We start from the raw sequence: 26,047 nt of genomic DNA, 5'->3' as shown, positions 1-26,047 counted from the left end.
CCCCGCTCAGCTTCAGTAACCAAATGACACACTGAACTGGTAGATATTAGAAAACACTGGTTTGCGACATGCCAAGTAACAGCTCCAAATCCTCAATTTCCTTTGGGAATGAAGCCAGAGGTGTCTCTATAAAAGTACAACTTTTACCGTACCTCCCTAAAATGACAAAGTGATGGAAACTAAGGAAACAGCCTTTCCTTAGTGCTAAGTTGTTCTCAAAAATAAAGCCACTGGAATCAAAAGAGCTGTCTGGAACAGGTGGGTTACACAGCTTTGCTCTATTCTTATACATACCTTTCTTTACAGAAAAATGGCTTTAGCAGCACAAAATAAAACCCAACCATTGCAATACTAACTCAGATTCAGATAAATTTAAGTAACTTTCTCTTTTTTAAAAAAATGGATATGTAATAATGATGAAAAACAGAAAATTTAAAGGATGGAACTGGGATGAAAACAGTAAGCTGCAAAAAGGGAAGAGAGAAGTTAAGTTGCACAGAAATAAAGGTTCCATCAAATGCTTCTGTTTAATGTCACAAGGCTTTAAGGTGCTAAAGACGCCCAGACAATGCGGTCATCCCTCAGTACCTGCAGGGGAAACCAAAATCCGTGGATACTTAAGTCCCACAGCTGGCCCTCTGTACCTGCGGTTCCACATCTGTGGATTCAACCAACAGTGCAGTACCGTTTGATTGAAAAAAAAAAAAATCTGAGAATGAGTAGATCTGCACAGTTCACACCTGTGGTGTTCAAGGGTCAACCACATAGTAATTCTGGAAATCAAGGAATATTTAGACATGTTGGTGACTCAGGAAAACAAACAAAAATTAAATTTTCAAATTTTAAGATAACGCAGCAGTAAAGTAAAGTTTGGCTGTTAGTGGTGCTGGGCACCAAACACCCAATGTTTGAATTCCGTCTACAAAGTGCGTGAATGTATAGGTACACATCCACGTACGTGTATGTTTGTGTGCATGTGTACATGTTATTCATAGATGTGGCATTTTATTTATATTAGTGTAAATTAAACATAAAGTGTCAAGCTGTAAGGTTTACATGGGCCCAACTTCCACTAAAAAGTTAATCAGCGTACCAAGCAAAGTTCTGAGGATGTGATTACAGAAAGAAACAACATTTTAAATACAGAGAACGTTACGTTAAAGAGAAAACATACTAAAACTTGGAAGAGAAACCAAGTCACATGGAAGTTCTTAAAATGCAATAATCATAGCAAAGTTCAGCACCAGCCAGCCCAATAATTACACCAAGACAAGTGCCCATCACCTAGAACAGGGGCTGGCAACCGCTTTCTGTAAAATGCCAGACAGTAAATATTTCTGGCTCTTCTGTCTCATCTACTCAACTCTGCCATTGGAGTGCAAAAGCCACACAGATAAAACGTGAACAAATGAGCACAGCTGTTCCAATAAAACCTCACAGAAACGTGCCAGCTGGGCCTCGGTCATAGTTTGCTGATCCCTAATCTGAAATGTTAAGGAATGATTATTATACATTTTTCCAAAGGCGGTCGATGGACCTTGCAGAGGACATCTGGGCGCTATAAATCTCAATTCTTCACTTGTGAAATGGTGACAGTATGCATTCCTTCCTTCTGATCAAACACTAGATATTTAAAGCAGACATAACGCATATGGTTCAGACACAACAATAAAACAGGAACTATTCGGAATCCCAAAGTGGATGAATTATTTTGGATAAAGGAACGAGTGTATACTTCTTAAACCTGCAAGAACATGTCTACCGCACCCTAACTTCTGAGGTATGGTCAGATCCAAAGGTCAACGGAAAAAGGTGTTTAATACCTTAACCACGCTTTAACTCAATACGGTTAAAACTACACCTGGAAAAACTCTTTAGAAGCTCGCAGGACAGAGCTGTGCAACAGTGATTCTTATGTCCATCAAGTAATGAGCAGAAGGAAAGGAGGGGCAACAAGGCAAGTGTCTGTACTGCTCTCCCAGGATCACGCCCCCGGCGAGGGGTCGGGAGAACCCGGGTGCAGCTGCACCGTGCAGGGCAGACAGCATGTTAATATTAAACTGCTATAATTACTTCATATGTGTCAGGAGGTTTGTTACTTAAGGAGGAAACAAGCAAGTCTCACATCACAGGTTCAGTTAGCTCGAAAGTGAAATCCCTCTATGATGGGATTCCTGTTCATTATTCTGAACGTCTGACGAGGTTTCTGAAGTTCTCCTTCTCTTTAACAGAACACCATGAGTAGAGTGATCCACCCTCAATGACTATCATCACTGACGATTCACGACTGACCAGCATGCAGGGCTATAACAAAGGTGCTCTCAGGTCTTACCAAAGTGACTACGGACACCTGCTCCTGAACTGCACATGGGTCTGGATTTTTTAATAGCACTATTTTTTAAAAAAATAAATATTCTGAGTTAATCCAGAAAGGCAAAAATTTAAAATCTTTAATTCTATGTAAACATTATTTTGAAATACCATATGGTTAAGTCTATCCCCTAGGGCCTACTGAGCCTAAGCAGGACATACTGTGCTGTTTTCTGTCTGGTAATAACTGACCCCACAGGCGTCCTTCCACTGGGCATCGGCCACTGTTTCAGTCGTGGGGGGATGTGAAGGAGCAGGCTAGCAGGAGGGTGGTTAACGCCTGTCCTGTCAACGGCCCAAGAGCAAGTCACTGCGGATTTCAACACATATACTGTCTATCTAGAAACAAAGAATCCAGCGTGAGTAACTTCCTATTCCCTGAATCCAAAAGAAATAAAGGAAAGGCACCCAGATCCTAGACAGTAACTAAAGTCTGAATTCACTCTCCATCTCCATTAACAATTCATCTTCTGGTTTTTAGCTTTGTTTTACCCTAATACCAATGATGTTCTCTTTCTGTCCCAGCGATGCTGTAATTACTCAGTGCCCGTATCGTGTTTGGGAGACTCTACCGCTGCACGTAGTACCTGCCCAACGTCATCACCCCGGGCAGCCCCCCACCTCGCTGTTTAGAAGGCTCCTCTTCCTCTGTTGGTTCGGACGGGTCATAGTAATCACTGCCGTAAGTGAATCCCACCGCATTATAGCTCCCGTCCTCCGCCAGCGCTTCACTCAACCGCTTGTATTCTTCCTCTTGAAGAAAAATAAGAATTATGTTAACAAAAATAGAAATTTACTGAGAAAAATTTTATATATTTCTAAAGTTGTAGCTATCAGTAAAGCATACAGCACACTTTTTCCAACCTCTTTTTGAGGCAAAAATGTTTCTAAAACTTCACACTTCATATCTATCAATATGTACTTTTGCCAGTACGTGTTTACCACAGACAGCAGAATACGTGTCTTTTGTGGAAAATTTCTTCCTGCTGAGAAATTTGGGGATTAAGAACTGTATTAAAGATTGTTAAGGCAAAGACAAGAACATCAATTTTAATTTATACGATACTGTTAAAGAAGAACAGTTAAAGAGTTTGGTTTTTGTTTTTTCAAATCCCAGTCTGCCCTCAAAAGCTGGGAAAATTCTTTGTGGCTCTATATATAAACTATCCTGAGGTCCTCTCAGAACGCAAAGACTCCTGTTTTTCCAATCCACTGGGTACTGTCAAGATAATATCAGAAAGAGTGAGTATAAAAAAATGAATGGGAGTAAATTTTTAAATACTTAAAAAATTTTAAAGAGTTTGTTGCTTAAATAAGTTTTTCTTGAGCAGTACCTTGCCTTGCCTCTTCCTCAAGCAAGTCCGTATGCAAGGCTAAATACCTCTCTTCATCACACAGGGCCTCTATTCGTGCCTCCTCTTCAGAGAGCTGGTAATCTCTGTTCCATGTGGAGTACTCAGCATCGCACTCAGAAAGGTCATGCAGGTGACCGCGCCCATCATATCTGTAATATGAACGTGCTGGTCAATGGAAAGAAATTAACGTCTGGGTTGGTTTGTGTGGGATGTTTTATACATATACTTACCGATTAAGATAAAGAAATAAAAATAGGAAAACAAACATATAAACTCTTCTCAGGTTTATATTTAATTTGGCTAGTCATAGCTCACCTACTTTTAAGCTCAAGTTATCTTAACAAAGTCTAAGCTCCTTTCTGCAATATGATAAAACTTATAATTAAAGGTAAACAATCCTTTAATAGCTTAAAATGGTATCCACTTCAGTGGCAGTTCTTACCGTGTATGGTTTGGTTAACCATTCAATGCCATTTGCAAAAAAAATAAAAAATAAAAAAAATTTTTTTTCTGAAAAGTCAAATATCATAGCTTACATTCACACAAACCGGATACATAAATACCTATCCGTAAGAACCAAACGGTCGAAATTTCCTCGCTTCCTTCTGCTAGTCCCGAACTCTCAGGAGAGATCTTCACCAAAGAAACTTGCGTCCATGGGAGGTAAAATCTTGGCTAGGCTCGCCCCCTAGCCACTTGGCTGAGGAAATAAGTGCTGGGTTATGTGATAGAGAGACACACACATAGGAACAGTGACATATACGTGCAGTTTAAGGAGGTTCACTCGAAACAGAGCAAAACTATTAGCAGATGCAGGATCATTATTTCCTTCCAGACTTTATGCCCCCAAGATATAACATACATGAAGACGCATCCACGTGTACTTGCATGGACCGATAGATACTTTAGCCAAATTAAGAAGAGCACTTCCTGCCATACTTTTAACACAGAAGATTCAGTGAAGATGCTGCCAATGTGCACCTCTCAGATAATGAGTGAATTAGTAAATTTCACTTAAAACACTCAGATTTAGGGTTGCAAAAACAAATGTAGAAAGACAAACAAAAGTCTGCTTAATTTTTTAATGCTGACTTTTGTAATGAGAACCAGAAAATACTACAGGTAAAAAAAGACATTTACAAGAAAAAAAGGCCAAAAATTTCAGGGTAGCCAAGTTATTGCATTTTATTAAATTTCAAAATTATGTTTACTATGCTGTAAACCTCCTTAACTTACAAATGTAGATCATTATTTTAAAATATTACACATGTACATGTGTGGTGTTTGCTCCCCACTGGTTTTGGAAGACCTAACTCCCATCGTATACAGAATGATATGGAAAACTGTATAAAAAGCTCAGATTTTCTCGCTTATCAAACTTTAATAATAAATACCGCAAGTAACACTTTGGAAAAGGAAGCTGCCTGACAGCTCAGGCAGCATGATTCAATAGGAACCATGGTTTAAAGGCACAGCATGCTTGAGCAGAGCATGGGGGCCCTCAGGTCCAGACCTGAGCTGGCCACCCTCCGTCCATGAGTCCTTCTTGTCTAGATCTAACTCCAAATGGAAACGTCGGGGATGGAAAAAGCCGTCTGGTCATTAACGTGTCCATTCTGGCCAGCTCAGAGGTCATCCCTACAGTCATGTTCCAGGGCTCTGCAGAATCCAGTTTTAATTGGCTCAAACGATGGGCTTCCTTCACTCGGAGACTATTCCACAGTCTAATGGTTGGTCACGGTTACTTTTCAGTCCGGGCCCCAGAAGCAGAGTTGCCAAATTGGCAAAAACCAAACCGACAAACAAAAATCCCAAGGAGAAGGAAAGAGGGACTGAAAACATGGGAGGGGAAGAGAGCAAACAACCTACATCACGTAAGGGCATCCTTTTCAAATCAAACATCTTTAGAAATCCAATCCCGGGAGCCCTCTGCCCAAAGTGGCTGAACACCCTCCAGGGTGATCACCTAAAGCACCTTTGATTTGAAAAGAACACATCTGTATCCCAGCCCCACCCTTCAGTTGTAAGAGACAGTGAAACCAGCCCTAAGAACGCTACGTCTAAGAGCAAGGCCAGTGTCTGCACGAAGTCAACTGGCCTCCAATTGATTGGCAACTTCACCCTCGGCCTGAATCTGTCAAACTCCTGGGATTAACACAGGATGGGGGAGGAGTCGGGGGGAGTCAAATGTCAAGCTGGCAAAATATGCGCGCTCCACAGAGAGCGCTGCGGGCACGACAGTTTCAAAGCCAACTCAGGGGACCCAAGAGGTATCTAATTGCGGCATCAAGCTTGCGGCGTTTCGGGCTGCCCTCCCACCCACACCGAGCTATGGGAGCGCGGAGGGCTCCAGAGCGCCGGTCAGGAGAGGCCCAGGGCCCAGGCAGCTTCCACTGCCCGGAGAGGCAACTGCAACCCAGCGACAAGAGTGAGAGATCGCGAGGTGGCTGCGGGGGCAGAGACGATCCCTCCGGCGACAGACGCGACACGCAGCTCCAGCCAGGGCCTTAGGGCCGGTTTCACCGTCCCCCTCCCCCCGAAAACCAGGGGGATGTGGGGACAGGGGAGTGGGTGTCCCCCCGGATCCCTGATGGCTCCAGAAAACCCCTCTCCAGTCCTGGCCATCAAGTCAACATCAGACGAAATCAAGCGGGCGAGGGAAGGGGAGGACCGGCGGGTGGGGGGAGGAACCGACCTGTCGATGAGGATCTTGTGGTCCCCCATCCAGGGGATGAGGTGCTGTCCCTGCTCCTGGGCCAAGGCCCGCTCGTCGTCTCGGAACAGCTTGCAGGCATAGCCGAAGACCAGCAGCTCCACTCGGTTCCCCCCACCGCCGGCACCGCCCGGCCCGGCCTCCTCCTTCGCGCCGCTTTTCCTCTCGGTTTTGGCGCGGCCTCCGGTCGCGCCGTACATGACAGCGTCCCCGGCGTCCAGGCTGGTTCTCTTCTGCGCCGCGACGATGTCCCCGATGTCTCCGCCTGGCCTACCCCCTCAGTCAAACGCGCCGCATCCCGGCCCCAACCTCTACACCGCCGCCATAGCGGGCAACAAAATGGAGGAAGCGCAACTTCCGGCGAGGGGCGGCCCTACTTCCGGCGAGCAGGTTCTGCAGATTCGCTACTCCCGGGGCAGTTTGAGCCGCTAGAAAAGATTTGGCTTTAGCCTTTCGCATTCGGAGGCGCCGCCACGTTCGGGGCTGCAGTTATCAGAGAGGAATGTGGTTTTCGTTTTTATTTTTCTCCGGCGGCCGTCCAGGGCAGTGGCGAAAGCGCAGCTCTGGATCGCGCGCTGCCCACACCCTGGCCCTTCCCGGCTCTGGGCGGAAGGAGGGCGGGTGCTTCGTGGGCCGAGTGCGCGGCTCGGTGTGGGCGGATATATCTTTTCTGGGCGAGGTTTCCTGTTGGCTGCCGCCTAGACCGGGGGTCCGTGGGGTCGGGTGCTTTGGAGCCGGGGGTCGTGGGGTCGGGTGACCTGGGGCCGGGACTCTGAGGCCCGGGGGGTGGCTGACAGGCTGTGCCCTGGGATGGGTCGCATGGCCTTCTGGTGCCCTGGTTTGTTTTCGGTCCTGGGGGTCACGACCTTCGTCTCGCGTACCACGGAAGGTTTCCTTAGCGGGTGTCAAAGAGCTTAGTAAGCCGGGAAGCCCCTCGCGGTAACGGACTTGGGGGTCCTGGGACCCATGTGGGAGAAAAGGGGTTGGGGCGCTGGTGGCAACCCCGTTTGCGGAGACCTGTCACTTGGATGCGGGGTGACTTTGCTTTGTTTTGTTTCTTATTCTATTTAGTTTATTGGTACAACCCCTTTTTAAAACCGTCGCTGTCTAGTGAAGGTCAACATACCTACCAGTACCCCAGCATTTCCACTTGTCTTACCTGATACCCCCAGACCTGCGGGAGACTTGGACTCAAGTGTTTATAGCAACTTTTTGTTTCTTTTTTTTTAACATCTTTATTGGAGTATAATTGCTTTACAATGGTGTGCTAGTTTCTGCTGTATAACAAAGTGAATCAGCTACACGTATACATATATTTCCATATCCCCTCCCTCTTGCGTCTCCCTCCCTCCCTCCCTATCCCACTCCTCCAGGTGGTCACAAAGCACCGAGCTAATCTCCCTGTGCTATGCGGCTGCTTCCCACTAGTATAGCATCATTATTGAATGACCCCAAACTGGAAACAGCCCAAGTGTCCATCAACAACAGAACGCTTAAATAAATTGTAGTATAGTAATATACACAGTGGAATATACAATGAAACCGAATGAGCTGCAGTTACAAGCAAGAGCCTGGATGAATCAGAAACAATTTTGAAAGGAAGCAAGACGGAAAAGTACAAATAGTACTTTTGTGATTTCAATCCTAAAATTCAAACAGGCAAAACTAAGCTATAGTGTTTAGGTGGTAAAAGATTAAAGCAAAGGGAACTTCCCTGGTGGCACAGTGGTTAAGAATTTACCTGCCAGTGCAGGGGACACGGGTTCGAGCCCTGATCCGGGAAGATCCCACGTGCCGCGGAGCAGCTAAGTCCGTGCATCACAACCACTGAGCCTGCGCTCTAGAGCCTGCGAGCCACAACTACTGAAGCCTGCATGCCTAGAGCCCGTGCTCCGCAACAAGAGAAGCCACCGCAATGAGAAGCCCGCGCACTGCAACGAAGGGTAGCCCTCGCTTGCTGCAACTAGAGAAAGCCCACGTGCAGCAATGAAGACCCAACACAGCCAAAAAATAAAATTTAAAAATAAATAAATAAAATTGAAGTTGCTTTTGAAAAGAAAAGATTAAAGCAAAGTAAAGCAATGTTAAAAGAGATGATTACGTGAGGGATGTGGGGAAAGCAGAGCGTTATGATCAGGAAAGGCTGATGGGATGCTGCAAACATTCTATTTGTTGATCTGAGTGATAGTTACAAGAGTGTTGACAACTCTGTAGAGTGCATTTTTTAAAAATAATTTTATTTATTTATTATATTTGGCTGCGTTGGGTCTTTGTTGCTGTGCGCAGGCTTTCTCTAGTTACGGCAACCAGGGGCTACTCTTCATTGCAGTGCGTGGGCTTCTCATTGTGGTGGCTTCTCTTGTTGTGGAGCACGGGCTCTAGGCATGCAGGCTCAGTAGTTGTGGCACACGGGCTTAGTTGCTCTGCGGCATGTGGGATTTTCCCGGACCAGGGCTCGAACCAGTGTCTCCTGCGTTGGCAGGCGGATTCTTAACCACTGCGCCACGAGGCGAGTCCTGTCAAGTGCATTTTTGTTTAATGTTTTTAAAAAGAATAAAGGGCATCTCGGGTGTAAGCTGTTATCATTTTTTGATATTTTTGTTTCAGCCACACACACATATGGTCATAAGATATAGTTCTTATTGTGGACCACAGTAAAGAAGTTGGCTTATATTATCTGGAAGATTCCTTCCTATTCTGTAATTTGAAATGGCCGATAACTTCCATTAACATTCTTCCCACACAGGAATGCCTGCTTTTTAACACAACTGGAATCTTAAAGTGTGGGTGGGTTTTGGGCAGTCGTGATGGGTAGGATGGCCAGCCCTGTCCATTGCTGTGGACGTTAGCTCAGTCCACTCAAACTGGAGCTCTTTGATCTCCAGTTACTTCATCTGTCCAATGAGGCTAAGAACTTTGCCAGGTCCCTGCCATGAATGCTAACTGGCCACGTGAATGGTAACTAGTCAGAGCCAAGTTGGGTGAGGCCATAGAGGAAATGCCTCTCCCAAGATCACCCCACACTGGCAGGCACAGGCTGTGAAGGGGTGATACATTTTTGGAAGTAAATAGTCATAGAAAATGGGTCTATATGGTCTAGATTTCTAGGTCCATCTTCGTGCAATTTTGTCCTTTTCAACCAAATGTGATTTAACTTTTATACATTTGCAAGAGTTTGTGTGAATAATGCAGTAAATCAGGAATATAAGTCCTATGTCAGGTCATGGGTCCCAGCTTGCATTCAGGTTTATGAAAGAGCATATCAGTCAACCCATCTCACCTGAGCACTTACCATGTGTCAGGCACTTGAGTGCGCCTCACAGGACTGTGAACTCCTGGGTGATAGGAAACGTGTTTGTATCCCCAGTTGGACAAAAATTAATGACAATGCCTTGTCTATCGTTTGGAAATTTCATTCAGTGGCCGATAACATCGCGGCCCCTAGGTGAGATGCATTGTCTCCTTGAATAAAGATTCTTTGCTAACGAAGAAGGGAAGAATGGGTATTGGGTGGGCAAATAAGCAATGTCTGTTACATTTTACATTATCCCTACTCATAAAAGGCAGGGGGAAGACATGTAAACACATAAATACGGTAAAGGGGCATGCAATTTCTATGAATCTGAACATGCTTAATTTAAAAATAATAGCTTATATTATCGAGCATTTTTCAATTAGGGTTCTCTTAGGAAAACAAAGGTGGTTCTACAGAGGGAAGTTAGTACCCTGGACTGGTAACAAAGGCGTAGGAAGAGCTGAAGACAGGAGTAGGTGGGGCAACCCTGAGACAAACAAGAGCTGGCGCCCCAACCATCCTGGATGCTGGCTGAGCACGGGGAAGGTGGCCCCGTCAGACCTGGGGTTGTGAAGGAGGTGCTGTGCAGAGCCCTGGAATCAGGAAGAAGATACAGATAGAACAGGAGATGCCTTTCAAAACAGAGAAGAGGGCTTCCCTGGTGGCACAGTGGCTAAGAGTCCGCCTGCCGATGCAGGGGACATGGGTTCGTGCCCCGGTCCGGGAAGATCCCACATGCCGCAGAGCGGCTGGGCCCATGAGCCATGGCCGCTGAGGCTGCGCGTCCGGAGCCTGTGTTCTGCAATGGGAGAGGCCACAACAGTGAAAGGCCCGCTTACGGCAAAAAACAAACGAACAAACAACAGAGAAGCAGAGAGATACACAGGCTTCTCCCCTCACACCCTCCAACACCCAAACTGTCAGCATTTGCTGGACGGAGGTGACGCCAGTGGGCAAGGGAGCCTGGAGGCTCCGCCTGCAGGCCAAGCCCCTCGTGACACTGGGCAGAAGGACCATAGTGGACATGAGGGCAGATAGGTGCCCTCCTGAGCACGTGTATTATCCAATTGGTCCTCACGAGGCCTGGCTAAAAACAAGACGACCGTCCCCAAATGGAGTTGATTATGCTGAGCCCCACATCACCAAACTAAGACCTAATTTAATAACGGCTTTTGCTCTCCAGAAATGGGACCTTAAACCTGTGAACCAGGAATCACCAGATCAGCACCAGTTAGGTCACCTGCCTCTTAGACGCCTGTCACCTGCACAGGAAAGTAACCTTGCAGTAACCAGCCCATGTTCGGTCTAGTATGACTTCCTCGTTCCTCTTCCCTTCTGTCTATAAAAGTCTTTCATTTTGTACAGCTTCTTGGTGCTTCTTTCTGTCTGTTAGATTGGATGCTGCCTGATTCATGAACCACTGCAGAAAGCCAGTAAGATCTTTTTTTTTTTTTTTTTTTTTTTTTGCGGTACACAGGCCTCTCACTGTTGTGGCCTCTCCCGTTGCAGAGCACAGGCTCCGGGCACGCAGGCCCAGCGGCCATGGCTCACGGGCCCAGCCGCTCCGCGGCATGTGGGATCTTCCCGGACCGGGGCACGAACCCATGTCCCCTGCATCGGCAGGCGGACTCTCAACCGCTGCACCACCAGGGAAGCCCAAGCCGGTAAGATCTTTCAGTTTTGCTCAGTTGAATTTTCTTCTTTTATGGCCCCTTCATGAAGGTGCTCTGTGATCTTAGTCTTACCTGGAGATGTTTGGTAACTTGTCCGAGGTCACAGATCCCTGGCTGCCTGCCCCCCGGGCCTGTACTCCTGCCCACCAAGGAGCTTCATCTTTCCGTATAGACGTGTTTGGGTGTCAGTACCCACACGTTCACTGTCGACATGGCCTCGTATGGCCAGAGGGACTTTGCAGATGGGATTAAGTTAAGGGTCTGGAGTTGGGAGATTATCCCGGATCATTTGCGTGGGCTCAACGTGGTCACAAGGATCCTTGTAAGACGGAGGTGGGAGTTTGGGGAGCCGGCCTTGAATACAGAAGCAGATTGGAGGGACGCAGGCGCCTCTAGAAGCTGAAAGAGGTGAGAAACAGACCCTCCCCTGGAGCCTCCACATGGAACCAGCCCTGCCGACACCTTGATTTTAGCTCCTTTGAGACTCCTGTCCTCCAGAGTGAAAGAAAATAAATGTGTTGTTTCAAGCCACTAAACTTGTGGCATTTGCTACAGCAGCAGTAGGAAGTTAATACATATGGTAACTCTGTACTTAACTTTTGGGGAGCTGCCACGCTGTTTTCCAGATGGCTGCAGCATTTTCCATTCCCACCAGTACTTGGCATGGTCCATCCCTTTGATCTTAGCCATTCTAGGGGGTGCGTACCTCACTGTGGCTTTAGTTTGCTTTTCCCTAATGATGAGTGTCTTTTCACATGCTTATTAGCCATTCAGATATATTCTCTGGTGAAGTGTCTATTAAAATCTTTTGCCCATTTAAAAATCATAGTCTTGGGATTTCCCTGGTGGTGCAGTGGTTAAGAATACTCCTGCCAGTGCAGGGGACATGGGTTCGAGCCCTGGTCCGGGAGGATCCCATATGCCACGGAGCAACTAAGCCAGTGCACCACAACTACTGAGCCTGCGCTCTAGAGCCCGTGAGCCACAACTACTGAGCCCGCGTGCCACAACTACTGAAGCCCGTGTGCCCAGAGCCCATGCTCCGCAACAAGAGAAGCCACCGCAATGAGAAGCCTGTGCACCGCAATGAAGAGTAGCCCTCGCTCACCACAAGCAGAGAAACCCCATGCACAGCAACGAAGATCCAACACAGCCAAAAATAAATAAATAAAGAAATTTATTTATTAAAAAAAAATCATGGTCTTTTCCATATATCATGATACGCTGATATGTTTCCTCCTTAAAGGTAGCTGTTCCCTGACTTTTATCATGGTAGATCAGTTTTGCCTATTTTTACGTTTTAGGTGAATGGGATGACGTTGCATGTGCTCTTCTGTATTCAGTGTCTCACTCGTCATGTTTGCAAGTCATCCATATCATGGTGTGTGATTTCTAGATTTTTCATTCTTAGTGCTGAATAATTTCCCATTGTGAAAAGCCACCAGTAATCTATCCATTTTACTGTTTATGGCATTTGAGCAGTTTCAGTTAGGGTCAGTGCTGCTATGACCATGCTTGTGTGTGCCTTTTAGGGCCCAGGGTTACACACTTTTGTGCTGAAATCGACAGGTATATACCTAGGGGTGGAATTGATGTGTTACAGCACTCAGCTTGAGAAGATGCCACCAAGCTTTCCCTCTGTGCGTGTACAGATCCAGACCAGGTTGCTTTTGTCATTGGACATTTTCACTGTGGGGACCACACCCAGGTGACACTGCTGTTGATCAGTGTGGCCCGCACTGTCATCTTGGAGCTGTGGAAGCACAGGTGAGTGTACAGATTGGAAACTAGGACTGGGCTGGGGAGAGACCAAGGTTGGTGTAGAGATGAGTTAGTAAAGGTCTATTCAGTGCCTACTGTGAGCCCAGCACCCCTGCAGGAAGCATCCAGCCCCTCATGTTGGGGGCTTTAACCTAGGGGCATGTATGATCTAAGTGTGTGCGGGTACACTGGTGATCTGTGAAACAGGTGCGAGAGCATTTAGTATTTTCTGCTGTTGCCAAGTTACATCCTTTGCCATCTGTCAAATGAACCCAGAAAGAACAGAAATGGTGGCATCAAACTGCCGTCACCCGGGGGCATCCGAGAACGACCCTGTCCTCCACCCAAGGCGCTCCTCCAAATCAGCGGCAGAAACAAAGTTGGAAAGCATCTCCTTTCCACTGAGACCAACACTTGGTGGATTTCCTTCCACCAGGAGCAGGTGGTCTATGGAGTAGCTGACTTACCCTGTATTAAATCTCCCTTTTCTAAGCCTCGAAATCCTTACATCCCTCTAAAACAACCTGGCTCGTTACGAGTCTCCAAATAGTCTTTTCCTCTACATCGGGAACATGGAAGGGCTCAGGCATGTAACACCGATGAGGACGCCCCAGCGGGGAAGCGGACCCCAGCCCAGGGGAAAGGGACGCTGGCCACGCCCTGCTCGGACCTCAGCCCAGGGCCACCGAGGTGCAGGTGAAAGTCTGGGTTTTCTGTGAACGTCTTTTCCCCCTTTTTAAAGTGGGAAGAAGCAGGCCCCCATAAAACATCTTTCAATCTCTGCTTTACATGCTTTTATTTATTTGCTTATTTTTTGGCCTCGGCCCGCGGCATGTGGGATCTTAACTCCCCAACCAGGGATGGAACCCGTGCCCCCTGCTTTGGAAGTGCGGCGTCTTAACCACTGGACCGCCAGGGAAGTCCCTACATGATTTTACATGTGATTTGAACCAGCAAAATCATACTTTAACGAAGGGGCTCCGGTAGGGGGGACCTTGCGGAGCTCAGCGCTTCTCAGACCCCTGGAAAAGCCTGAGCGTCTGCCCTATAACCAGTCCCTCGGGCATGCCCCACAGGGATCCACTTCCTCAGGAACTGGGACTGCTCCAGCTACTGTGGCCGCCTCCCCAGGGGCTCCGGGAAGTGAGATGTCCTCCCGCGTGCTCGCTGGGTGATGCATCCCCTGGGGTGTGTCCACATTTGAATGCACGGCTCTCTCTAAATTTAGCTCTCCGATCCCACTGAGACTCACTGTGAGCACCATCCTTCCTCTGCTCACCTGCCAGAGCTGTGTCATTTTGTCATTAGGAGACCCCAGTAGGGAGGCACGCATGCAGAGAAGGCCACGGGCCACCACAGGCACGGACAGCCTCTACAATCTGGGCCCAGTCCACAGAGAGCTGGCCTCTGCCTCCTGCTTCCCAGAGCCTGGGGTCGGTGGGAACCGCCTGCCTCCTGCCTACGAGGCTGGCAGCCAGGCGTGCGGCAGGGCATCCGGCCTGGCCGACCTGGAGGTGGGAAAGAGCAGCGGGGTGGCTGACCCCAGCAGGTTGGGTTTAGGAGGCCCAGAGGCGCGACTTCAGTGCTGGGACCGGTGCTCGGGAGTCTGCTGGGCTGGGCAGGCTGATTAGCCTACAGACGGCGGCTGGTGAGTGAGCAGCGTGGAAATGATGATGGGCTGATTGCTGTTTCCTGTGCGGGGGTGGGGTGGGGAACGGGTTTGTTCCCAGAGAGTTAAATCTCAGGGATCACATTCACTGTCGAAGTGCTGGATAAACCTGTCTGGGCTCTCAGAGCCCTGCCCATGGCCCCGGGAGGCCGAGTCAGGGTCGTCTGAGTGAGTGGGCCGGGGGAGGGCGGGTTCACAGGGACAAAACCCACCTGAGCTCTCCCTGGGCAACGCCCCCAAATGCCCCAGCTCCACTCAGCTTCTAGGTCTGAATTCCCCGTGTAAATAAATGAAAATTGGTGGATTTAGGGGACCTGAAGATTTGCAGAATTTGGGATATGTGGACATAGGTGGGTTTTGGACTAGAAAGGTCTCCCTGCCGCCTGCGGTCTGCATTCTGTCTGGAATGGGTCACGTTTGGTCCACAGAGGGTTTTCTTAAAAATCTGAAGCAATATTTATGTATTTGGAAACTTCTCTTGAAGAACTGGAATGTCTGCAACTCTGGGCCGCGATTCCGGGATTCTGGCGTGTACATGCTGTCCTGGGGCTGGGGAGTGGCTGTCCCTGTGGACTCAGTGTGTCCCTCCCCTGCCCCTCCCCGACTCAGCCTTGCCAGGCGTTAACCACTCAGTCACCAGGTCCTGAGGAGGCTGGCAGAGGGCCGGGCGCTTGCGGGGCTTGGGGCAGTGCCTGTTCACCACGGTTAGAGACATGTTCCCATATTTCAACACTAACAATTGTTAGGGCCCGTGGACTCAAAGCCACACGGTGGGGAGGTGGTGTCCTGACTGTCCCAGGCCTCTCCAGCTGCTCTGGCCTCTCCCTGAGTGAGTCTAACACTGATCTCGGAGAGGCAGCAGTGAGTGGTGGCGTAAAGTGAGATCTTAATTCCCTGCCCGGGAGTTGAACCTGGGAAGCCTGGATGAAAACCAGGAATCCCAGCCAGCACACCCCCTGGCTCTTGCCCCCCAGTGAAAAACGCATTTCTCACCGAGGCAAAACTGTAAAAACAGGTGCAAAGTTTATTGTTAGGGACACAGCACAACAACAAGTGGGAGAGCACACAGAGAAACAGCTTGTTTGGTTAAGACAGAAGCAGGGCAGAGATGCACACCCGGAGAGCAAGGGTGTGGGCGTCCCCCCTAACGAGGAGGACCCCAGTAAAGAGGCAGTTAAGTCACTTATATAGGGCAGGTCTTCCGGGTCTCTGTTCACCTCTGGCCAATTATCTGGTTTCCTTCTCCACACCTGCCCTGCCCTAGGACCCTCCCTAACACGCGTGGGCAGCTTCTTTCCAAGATGGATCCCAGCCCAGAGGCCTATGGGACGGCCTTAGCATCACCTATTATGGGGTGGTGTCCCCTCCTTTTTGACCCCCAAGGAGCCTTTCTGCGCATGTGCAGTGTCTCCCTTGCCCCAAGGATGGGAGATGTATGGCCTCTTGATCTTTTAACAGGGTTTAGTCCCACTCTGTTCCTGCCACAAAAATGTCCAATGTCCGATTATTTACCCTATTTCTCTTACTGGTTTTTAAATCGAGGTGCAGATCTCGAAATATAGACAGGACTCTGGTCATAAATATGTATTCCTGGAGCCCGTTTGTCTCTTGCTTCAGGAAATGTAAACAGGGGGCTGGTAAGGAATGTCCACCCTGGAGCCCATCTTCTTCTCCCCCCAGGGAGTGTGAACAGGAGGCCGGTTGTAAACGTCTAGCCTGGAGCCCATCTCCTGCCTCAGTCCCATCACGTGGACCCACGGACGTGCCCGTTGGGATCAGCGCTTCCTGTCTCTGGAGCAGACACGTGGTGCTTCTCCTCCTCTCTCTCCCCCATCCTCTGGCTCTGGTTCCACGTCTCTTTGCAGAGGAAGGAAAGAGGAAAACCCCAAATCACCGCCCTGCCCAGACCCTACCTCACAGGACTGGGGAGTAGGGTCCCGGCAGGGCCACCCTGCACCCCCAGAAGACACTCCTAATGCCATTTCCTCTCTGTCTCTGTCTCTCTTTCTGTCTCTGTCTCTCTATCTGTCTCTGTCTCCCTGTCTCTGTCTCTCTTTGTCTCCCTGTCTCTGTCTCTCTATCTCTCTGTCTCTATCTGTCTTTGTCTCTCTCTGTCTCTCTCTCCATCTCTCTGTCTCCGTCTCTCTGTCTCTCTATCTGTCTCTGTCTGTCTCTGTCTCTCTTTGTCTCCCTGTCTCTGTCTATCTCTCTGTCTCTATCTGTCTTTGTCTCTCTCTGTCTCTCTCTCCATCTCTCTGCCTCCCTGTCTCTGTCTCTCCCGTAGATTAGTCACTGAGCTGACAGGGTCAAAGGTGATCATTAAAAGCCCATCATCTCAAAAGCGCCACTTCTGCACCCAAACGGGGGCTTGAAGTTGCACAAGGTCAGTGCATTAAGTCCGCAATCAATGTGGCTGGAGCTCCCAGACCCCCGCGGCTGCCTCTGCGGTGAAGATGGTCCTGACTCTCCCATCGCAGGTCCCCTCGAGGGGCCGTTTCCGTTCAGACGGGCAAAGCCCTGCCTGGAAGGTTGTCGTAGGGGTTACTCTACGTGTGTTTTCACCCACTAAGATCGCGCTATCGCTCCGAGGTGACCACTGCCACTAGTGTGGACGGAGGCGGGCGCTCTGCCGGGATTTCCCCATAAAGTGTAATTGTGAAAACCTTGAGAGATTTCGGCTGGGACACCCACCCCCGCGGCGGAGGCGCTGGGTGGCCCAGGAGGAGAGACCCTCTTTGCGCAGCCCCAGGCCGGCCCCTGGGGACAGAGCTGGCTCCCGAGCCTGGGGACTGGGGTCTTCACAGGGACGGCGTCCGTCTGCAGGGCCCCCGCGGGGCTGTGAGCTCCCTCGGCTGGGACGGCTCCCTCAGGCCGCGTCTCCCCTCGCACAGCTCTCTGTCCAGACTCCAGCACCCCTCCCTGTGCTGGGCATGGCGGGGGGCCCAGGCACTGGGCTCAGAGGGAGAGCCCAGCTCAGTCCATCCGACCCCCCTCGTCGGGGGCAGGAACTTCCTCACGGTCCCCACCAGCATCCCGGCTGCTGCCCAGGCCCCATCCTCTGTTCTGGAATCCACAGGCTCCCAGGACAACGGGGCATGTCTGGTCCACGTGGGGTGACTTGTGGGGTTAGGCAAACCCTCAGGACGCAGACGGGCATCACTCAGCTGGTGACCAGTGGGGGAATCCGTGCCTGCTGTGGCCGGACAGGCCCAGGGGCTGTGGGCAGAAGGGAGAGGGCTCTGTACCTCACCCTGGGCAATGCTCAGGGTCACCTGGATGAGACTGGACAGTCGCTGGCCCCGACCCCACCCCCTGGGGCCCCTTGTGGGTGGTTTCAGTCAGGGGACTCCTCTGACCTCAGACTCTTTGACAATTCAGCCAGGGCTCTGCTAGCAATTTCTGTGCCTCTGTGCAGACTAGAAAAAGTTACCTGCTCCAGGGGGCACCTGGATACCTGCGGAGTGGACCACAGGCTCCTCCTCAGCCCCTTCCTGCCCCTTCTGGGACCTCTGAGCAGTGTGCAACCTGCACCACCAGGCGGGGCAGCCCTGACGCAGGCCTTGGGAAATGGGTTTGAAGCAGCTTCAAGGTTAAAATGTGTTTACCCAGCAGCTCCTTCTAGAAATTCATCCCAAGGAAGTATTCAGGGATGCGTGTGAAGATTTATGCTCATAGCGATGCTATTTATAATGGTGGAAAAATTGGAGACAATCAAAAGGTTTAAACACAGGGATCCACTAAATAAATTATTGTGCAGTATTCTCACAGCTCTCGAAGCAGCCATTAAAAACAGTGCTGGGGCTTCCCTGGTGGCGCAGTGGTTGAGAGTCCGCCTGCTGATGCAGGGGACACGGGTTCGTGCCCCGGTCCGGGAAGATCCCACATGCCGCGGAGCGGCTGCGCGTCCGGAACCTGTGCTCCGCAACGGGAGAGGCCACAGCAGGGAGGGGCCCGCGTACCTCAAAAAAAAAAACAAAAAAAAACAAACAAAAAAAAACATGAGGCAAGATGTCCCGTCCCACTCATCACCAGGCCTTGAATGCAGAGCTCTGTGACGTTTCTGCCCTCCCGATCCAGGCTAATGTGCTGTGGAGTGTGGACACCAGCCCGGGGACGCCAGCCCCGACGCCTCCCCTGGAAACTCCCCAGGAGGTGGGCACATCAGCCTCGTCAACAAAGTGGCCCAGCGCCTGCCCGCTGGCGTCCACTCCTGATTCCCCTCGGCCAAGCACAATGGGAGCCGCGATCTCGGTGCCACTGCAGGAAGCAGGGGCTGCGATGTTAATGCGCCTTCCAGGACACCAGGCCCAGTGGGGCCCTTGGGACAGGGTTGGGGGACGGCCTGTGTCCCCTGCTTGCCTGCGGGACATTCATGCCTTCTGTAGAGGACTCCTGCTGAGGACAAGCTGGGAAAGGAGGTTTTCTAAAGGGGAGCTCGTTTCCTGCCTTCTAACCAGGGGCCCAGGACAGGAGGGGGAAAGTCCACTTCACCAAGAACATGAGGTGTTAGTAAGAATGATATTAGTAACAGTAGGCACAGGGCCTGCTCCAAGCCCTGCCATTGCCGCATCACCTTTCCTCCTCTCCCTGGAAATAAGGCACCATCTTCACCACCATCATCACCATCACCGTCATCATCCCTATTGCGCAGCTGCGGAAGCCCAGCCACAGGAAGCTCAGTGATCGGCACATGATAAAGAGATTAAATTTCTCCAAAGCTCACAAGACCCCCTTTTCCCTTGGGGCCTCATGGGCCCAGATAAGAAGCTGACCCAAGCTGACTGGGCCTCATTCAGCCAGTGGATGGGAAAAATGGGAGGGGAGGGCTCCCCTGCATCCCCTCAGGGCACGACCCGAAAGCCGCTCCCATCACCTCCTGCATCCCCTCAGGGCACGACCCGCCAGCCGCTCCCATCACCTCCTGCGTCCCCTCAGGGCGCGACCCGCCAGCCGCTCCCATCACCCCCTGCATCCCCTCAGGGCGCGACCCGAAAGCGCTCCCATCACCTCTGCTCACAGTGCATTGGGCAGAACTCAAATCCACTGGTCAGATGATCCCTGATTCTGCGGAGGCGGCCGGGAAATGCGGCCGGGAAATGGGGATGCTCGGGGTTCTGATGCACCGGAGGGGCCGATGCGGAGGGAGGAGCCTGGGAATCTGCATTTATAACGAGCGCCAATGCTGCTGCTGCTGCAGGTCCAGGGACCCCAGTCTGAGTAGCAAAGCTTTAGGGGCTCAAACACCCCTGTGTCTTTCCCCGTGGGAGGCACCTGCTCAAGGACCCTAGAGGTCCCCACTCAGCCCTGTAACCCATCATCCCCCGGCGTCCTCTCCGCTGTGCCTCCTGATGGACCCGTGAGGACAGACCCCCGCGGTCTCCTCCGCTAATTAGTGCAGCAGTTCCTGCGATGGATTCTCCCCCAGAACGCGTCCCCGGGATACCTGGCGCCTGTGTTTGTTTTCCCAGCATTGATCCGATGCATGTAATGAAAGCACAGAGCTGGCTTAGCAGAGGGCTAATTTCTCCTGTGGACATCAGACATACTCAGTGCATCGCCAATACTGCTCATTAAAATTTCACCTGTGTGCACAGAGGGAAACCTAAAAATACTCACCAGTCTCTCGCTGCCTCAAACTTCAGAGGGGAAGGCGTGTGCGGCCCTGGACCGGCGTGAGGAGACCCTGAGACTCCAGACAAGGGCAGAGGACCCCTGCGGCCTCCTGGGCGGGGAGCTTGTCTTCAATGTGCAGAAGATGTGGGAGGGAAGGGGCCACGGTGCACCGGGCTGCAGCGCCCAGTGGGCAGGACACACGCTCATCAGGGACCCTGAGCCGCGTCTCCGAGGCCTCCAGCCCGTGTCCCTCGCTCATACCTGAGGTCCAGCGTCAGCTAATGCCCGTGAAAGATGAGAAAGTCCCACAAACCTAACTCCACAGGAATCAGCGTGGAGCAAACACTGACATGTCAGGGTGCTGCCCACTAAGGTTCACCGTCCGCCCTGCGGTGACCGCCTTGTAGGACTTACAGACCCCTTGACCCAGCCTCACTGCATCACAGTTGGGGGGGGGCAGCCGCACACCCCTCCTCCCAACCACAGTCTTCTACGCACCGTTTTACGGCAAAGGGGTCAGCCCGGAACCCCCTCCCCCAGGCTTCCAAAGTCCAAGAACTGAAGCACCAGATTCCTCTGCATTGAACCAAGTCTCCATTGCAGGACGTTTCATTTTTTCCTCCGAGCTCTCACTCCTTCAGGGAACATCGTGGTGGGTGTTCTCTTTCTCGCCTCCTTTGCACACGAGTGGGTGTTTCTCCAGGTAGATCTGGGAAGCGGAGAAGCCACGGCCTGTGCGGTCTTTGCGCCAATAGATGTGCCCAGATCCCTCTCCGCAGAAGGCCCTTCAAAGTACGTTCTCACCAACAGCACGTAGGAATCCTGTTTCCGCACGTCTCTGCTGATACCCGCTCTTGTCCGTCGTGCTCGTGCTTGCCAATCAAACAGGTGAGAGACGATGTCTTGTTTTAACGAGTTTTCCCCTCATTCCTACCGAATCGAGCATTTCCACGCTTACTGGCATTTGTAATTTCTCCCCCATGAATCGTGTTTATATCCTTTGCCTGAATTTCCACCGTTGTTTATCTTTTTCATATTATTATACGGAGATGATGGCATATTGTATCTGTGAATCCCTTGCTATGTATGGTGTGAATGTTTTCTCCAAGTCTGTGGGTAATTCTTAACTGTATCGTGAGTCGTATAGGGATTTTAAATCTTGAGGTAGTCAAGCTTATGTGTTCTTTAGTTTAGCCTTTTGCATTTTCTGTGTCTTGTTTGAGGTCTTTTGTCTCTCCAGGTTCCATTGTCTTATATTTTTGTCCAATGTTTTTACAGTTCTGTTTTACACTGATGTCTGAAATCCACCTGAAATTACTTCGGGAAATGATGTGAGGTTGAAGATTAATTCTGTTTTTCTTCCGCAGCAGCAGAGAAGTGTCTCCGCACCATTTAGTGCCATCAGTCCCTGTGGATGCGAAACGCGTCCTTTCCTGTGTATTAATTTCACATACGCTAAAGTCTCTGTTTCTGGACTTTTCATTACGTTCGATTGATCTATTTGCTCACGTCAGCTGCCCTCCCCGTTTTATACCCATTTGTTTTGTGCCCAACATGCGGAGAGAATCACCACCCCCTCTTCCTCCTTTTCTTCCTTTCTTATCTTTTCTGGTCTTGCCCTTTCTCTTCAAGATGAATTTTAGATTCCGTTTGTCAATATCTCTAAAAATCTATGTTGAGCTTTTGATTGTTGTCTCACTGAACGTGTAGAGTAAAATGGAAGAAAGTCAGCCACGCACTCCTGAGGCTTCCTGTTTAGGAAGGTAGCAAACTTCTGCTCCCTCTGCCAGGGCGTCGCAATGTCTTGCAAGGATGTCCTACTGTCATCTTTGTACGGATCTCACACGTTAATTAGGCTCACTCACGTATGTTAAAGTCCTGCTGCCGTTGTAAATGGAAAATTACTTTTCTATTGAATCTTCTAAGCAGTTACTGCTGATAATTAGGACAATTTTGATTTTTTATTAAAAGTTTTTCTTTTGATTTGAATTTGTCCTTTTGATTTGTGATGTTGGTTTTGGGGTTTCTACTTAGACAATTATAAGTAGAATATACTTATATTCTACTAAACATGTAATTTCCACCTTCTCAATTGACTACCTTTCCTAGCCATGGTAACTGGTCTAAGGCTGGACTGTTGACACCCACTGGACCAAATAATCAGGGAGGGAAGGATCTCGTCTATTATATATCGAGTCTCTGTAGTAGTCAGTGTGTGGGGGTCTGTGGGGAAAGTCAGTGTGAGGTAAAGGAGATCAAAGTTTGCACACAGACAGAAACAGAAGATGGAGAGAGAGAGACGTGGCTATTTGAAAGTAAAACTGAGCGTTGACTAACACAATTGCCTTATTTTCTTGAGATTTCTTATTATTTCTCATTTATTTTTATTGAAGTATAATTGACTTATAATATTATACTAGTTTCAGGTGTACAACATAGTGATCTGATACTTTTATACACTACAAAATGTTCACCTTTTAAATTCTATTTATAATCTGTCACCATACAAGTTATTACATTATTATCGACTTTACTCCTATGCACTACATCACATCCCTGTGACTCATTTATTGATATTTTATGACTGGAAGTTTATACCTCTTAATCTCCCTCACCTATTTCACTCATCCCCCCGTCACCCTCCCCTCTGGCAACCTCAAGTTTGTTCTCTGTGTCTGTGTGTCTGTTTCTGTTTTGTTGCATTTGCTCTTTTTTTAGTTTGTTTTTTAGATTCCCCATATAGTCAAAATCATATGATTCTTTCTCTGTCCGACTTAAGCCACTTAGCATAACACCCTACAGGTCCATCCATATTGTTGCAGATGGCAAGATTTCATTCCTTTTTTATGGCCAAGTAATATTCTACTGTACATATGTACCACATCTTCTTTATCCATTCATCAGTTGATGGACACTTTTGTTGCTTCCATATATCGGCTATTGTAAATAGTGTTGCTATTAACATTGGGGTGTATGTATCTTTTGACCTAGAGTTTTTGTTTCTTTGGAAAAAAATACCCAGAAGTGGAATTGGTGGATCATATAGCAGTTCTACTTTTAATTTTTTGAGGAACCTCCATCCTGTTTTCCATAGTGGCAGCACCAATTTACATCCCCACCAACAGGGCATGAGGGTTCCCTTTTCTCCAAGTCCTTGCCAACATTGTTACTTGTTGTCATTTTGATGATGGCCATTCTGACAAACCTGAAGGTGATAGTAGCTCATTGTGGCTTTGATTTGTATTTGCCTGGTGTGGAGCATCTGTTCATAGGTCTGTTGGCCATATATATGTCTTATTTGGAAAAATATTTATTCAGGTCCTTTGCCCAATTTTTTTTTTTTTTTTTTGCGGTACTTGGGCCTCTCACTGTTGTGGCCTCTCCCGCTACTGGCTCCGGACGCGCAGGCTCAGCGGCCATGGCTCACGGGCCCAGCCGCTCCACGGCATGTGGGATCTTCCCAGACCGGGGCCTGAACCCGCGTCCCCTGCATCGGCAGGCGGACTCTCAACCACTGTGCCACCAGGGAAGCCCCTTTGCCCATTTTTAAATTGGTTTTTTTTGATGCTGAGTTGTACAAGTTCTTTGTATATTTTGAATATTAACCCCTTATTTGATTTATTATTTGCAAATATCTTCTGCTATTCAGTTGTCTGTCTTTTCGTCTTGTTGATAGTTTCCTTCACTGTGCAAAAGCTTTTTAGTTTGATGTAGTCTCATTTATTTTGCTTTTATTTCTCTTGCCTGAGGAGACATATCCCAAAAAAAAAAAATTACTGCTGAGGCCAATGTCAAAGGGCATACTGCGTGTTTACTTCTAGGAGTTTTATGGTTTCAGGTCATATATTTAAATCTTCAATCCATTTAGAGCTTTCTTTCTCTTTTGCATATGGTATAAGAAAGTAGTTCAGTTTCATTCTTTCGAATGCAGCTGTCCAGTTTTCCCAGTACCATTTATTGAAGAGGATGTCTTTTCCCTACTGTATATTCTTGCCTCCTTTGTCATAGATTAATTGACCATATGTGCCTGGGGGGATTTCTATTCTGTTCCATTCATCTATGTGTCTGCTTTTGTGCCAGTACTATACTGTTCTGATTACTGTACCTTTGTAGTATACTTTGAAATCAGGGAACGTGATACCTCCAGCTTTGTTCTTCTTTCTCGAGATTGTTTTGGCTATTCAGGGTCTTTTGTGTTTCCATTCAAATTTTTGAATTATTTGTTGTGGTTCTGTGAAAAATGCTATTGGTGTTTTGATAATGATTGTGTTGAATCTGCAGGTTGCCTTCAGTAGTATAGTCATTTTAACAGTATTAATTCTTCCAATCCACGATCAGGGTATATTTTTCCATTTGTTTGTGTTGTCTTCATTCTTTTTCATCAATGTCTTATAGTTTTCTGAGTATCGGTCTTTTACCTCTTTGGTTAGATTTATTCCTAGGTATTTTATTCTTTTTGATGCAATTGTAAATAAAGTTGTTTTCTTAATTTCTCTTTCTGATAGTTCGTTATTACTGTATAGAAACACAACAGATTTCTGTATATTGATTTTGTATCCTACAACTTCATTGAGTTCATTTATTAGTTCTAATAGATTTATTTTTGTGGCATCTTTAGGATTTTCTCTAAATAGTATCATCATCTGAAAACAGTGACAGTTTCACTTCTTTCTTTCAAATTTGGATTCCTTTTATTTCTTTTTCTTTTCTTATTTCCGTGGCTAGGGCTTCCAATACTATGCTGAATAAAAGTGGCAAAGGTGGGCATCCCTGTCTTGTTCCTGATCTTAGAGGAAAGGTTTTCAGCTTTTCACCCTTAAGTATGATGTTGGTTGTAGGTTTGTCATATGTGACCTTTATTATGTTGAGGTATGTTCCCCCACGCCCACCTTGTTAGGAGTTTTGTCATAAATGGATGTTGACTTTTGTCAGAAGTTTTCTTCCTGCATCTATTGAGATAATCATATGAGTTTACTTTTCAGTCTATTAATGTGCTGTATCACATCGATTGATTTGTGGATATTGAACAACCCTTGCATCCCTAGGATAAATCCAGCTTGATCGTGGTGTATGAGCCTTTTACTATATTGTTGAATTTGGTTTGCTAATATTTTGTTGAAGATTTTTGCATCTATATTCATCAGTGATATTGGTCTCTAATTTTCCTTTTTTGTGATATCTTTGTCTGATTTTGGTATCAGGGTGATGCTGCCCTGGTAGAATGAGTTCAGAAGCATTCCTTCCTCTTATATTTTTTTGGAATAGTTTGAGAAGGATGCATGTGAACTCCTCTTTAAGTGTTTGGTAGAATTCACCCATGAAGCCATGTGGTCCTAGGTTTTTGTTTGTTGGGAGTTTTTTTTTTTTTTTCCAAACTGATTCAATTTCATTCCTGAGAATTGGTCTGTTCGTATTTTCTATGTTTTCCTGATTCAGTCTTGGGAGATCATACATTTCTAGGAATTTATCCATTTCTTCTAGGTTGTGCACTTTATTGGCATGTAGTTGTTCATAGTACTCTGTTATGATCCTTTGTATTTCTGTGGTGTCAGTTGTACCTTCTCCTCTCTCATTTCCCCTATTTTCCCCCCTCTCTTT

General features: G+C 48.3%; 1 protein-coding gene across 3 annotated transcripts in view; it reads right to left on the bottom strand.

Annotated features, from left to right (window-relative positions):
- Nucleotides 1-6,773, bottom strand: part of SFSWAP (splicing factor SWAP) — an 82,610-nt gene extending 75,837 nt beyond the window's left edge. For 2 of the 3 annotated variants that reach the window (XM_030859940.2, XM_060310074.1), the window contains exons 1-3: nt 6,421-6,773; nt 3,705-3,874; nt 2,992-3,123 (exon numbers count right to left, since the gene is read on the bottom strand). In XM_030859940.2, coding sequence (XP_030715800.1) covers nt 2,992-3,123; nt 3,705-3,874; nt 6,421-6,638 — 520 coding nt within the window. In that variant the 5' untranslated portion in view covers nt 6,639-6,773. Of the gene's footprint in view, nt 1-2,991; nt 3,124-3,704; nt 6,050-6,420 lie in introns of those variants that run through there. The other variant, XM_030859941.2, reaches the window with a different exon arrangement.
- Between the last annotated feature and the right edge of the window lie 19,274 nt (nt 6,774-26,047).

Source organism: Globicephala melas, chromosome 13, assembly GCF_963455315.2.
Source record: "Globicephala melas chromosome 13, mGloMel1.2, whole genome shotgun sequence".
Classification (NCBI taxonomy): Eukaryota; Metazoa; Chordata; class Mammalia; order Artiodactyla; family Delphinidae; genus Globicephala; species Globicephala melas.
The sequence above is the reverse complement of the archived record's forward strand: the minus strand, read 5'-3'. Positions and strand labels throughout refer to the sequence as shown.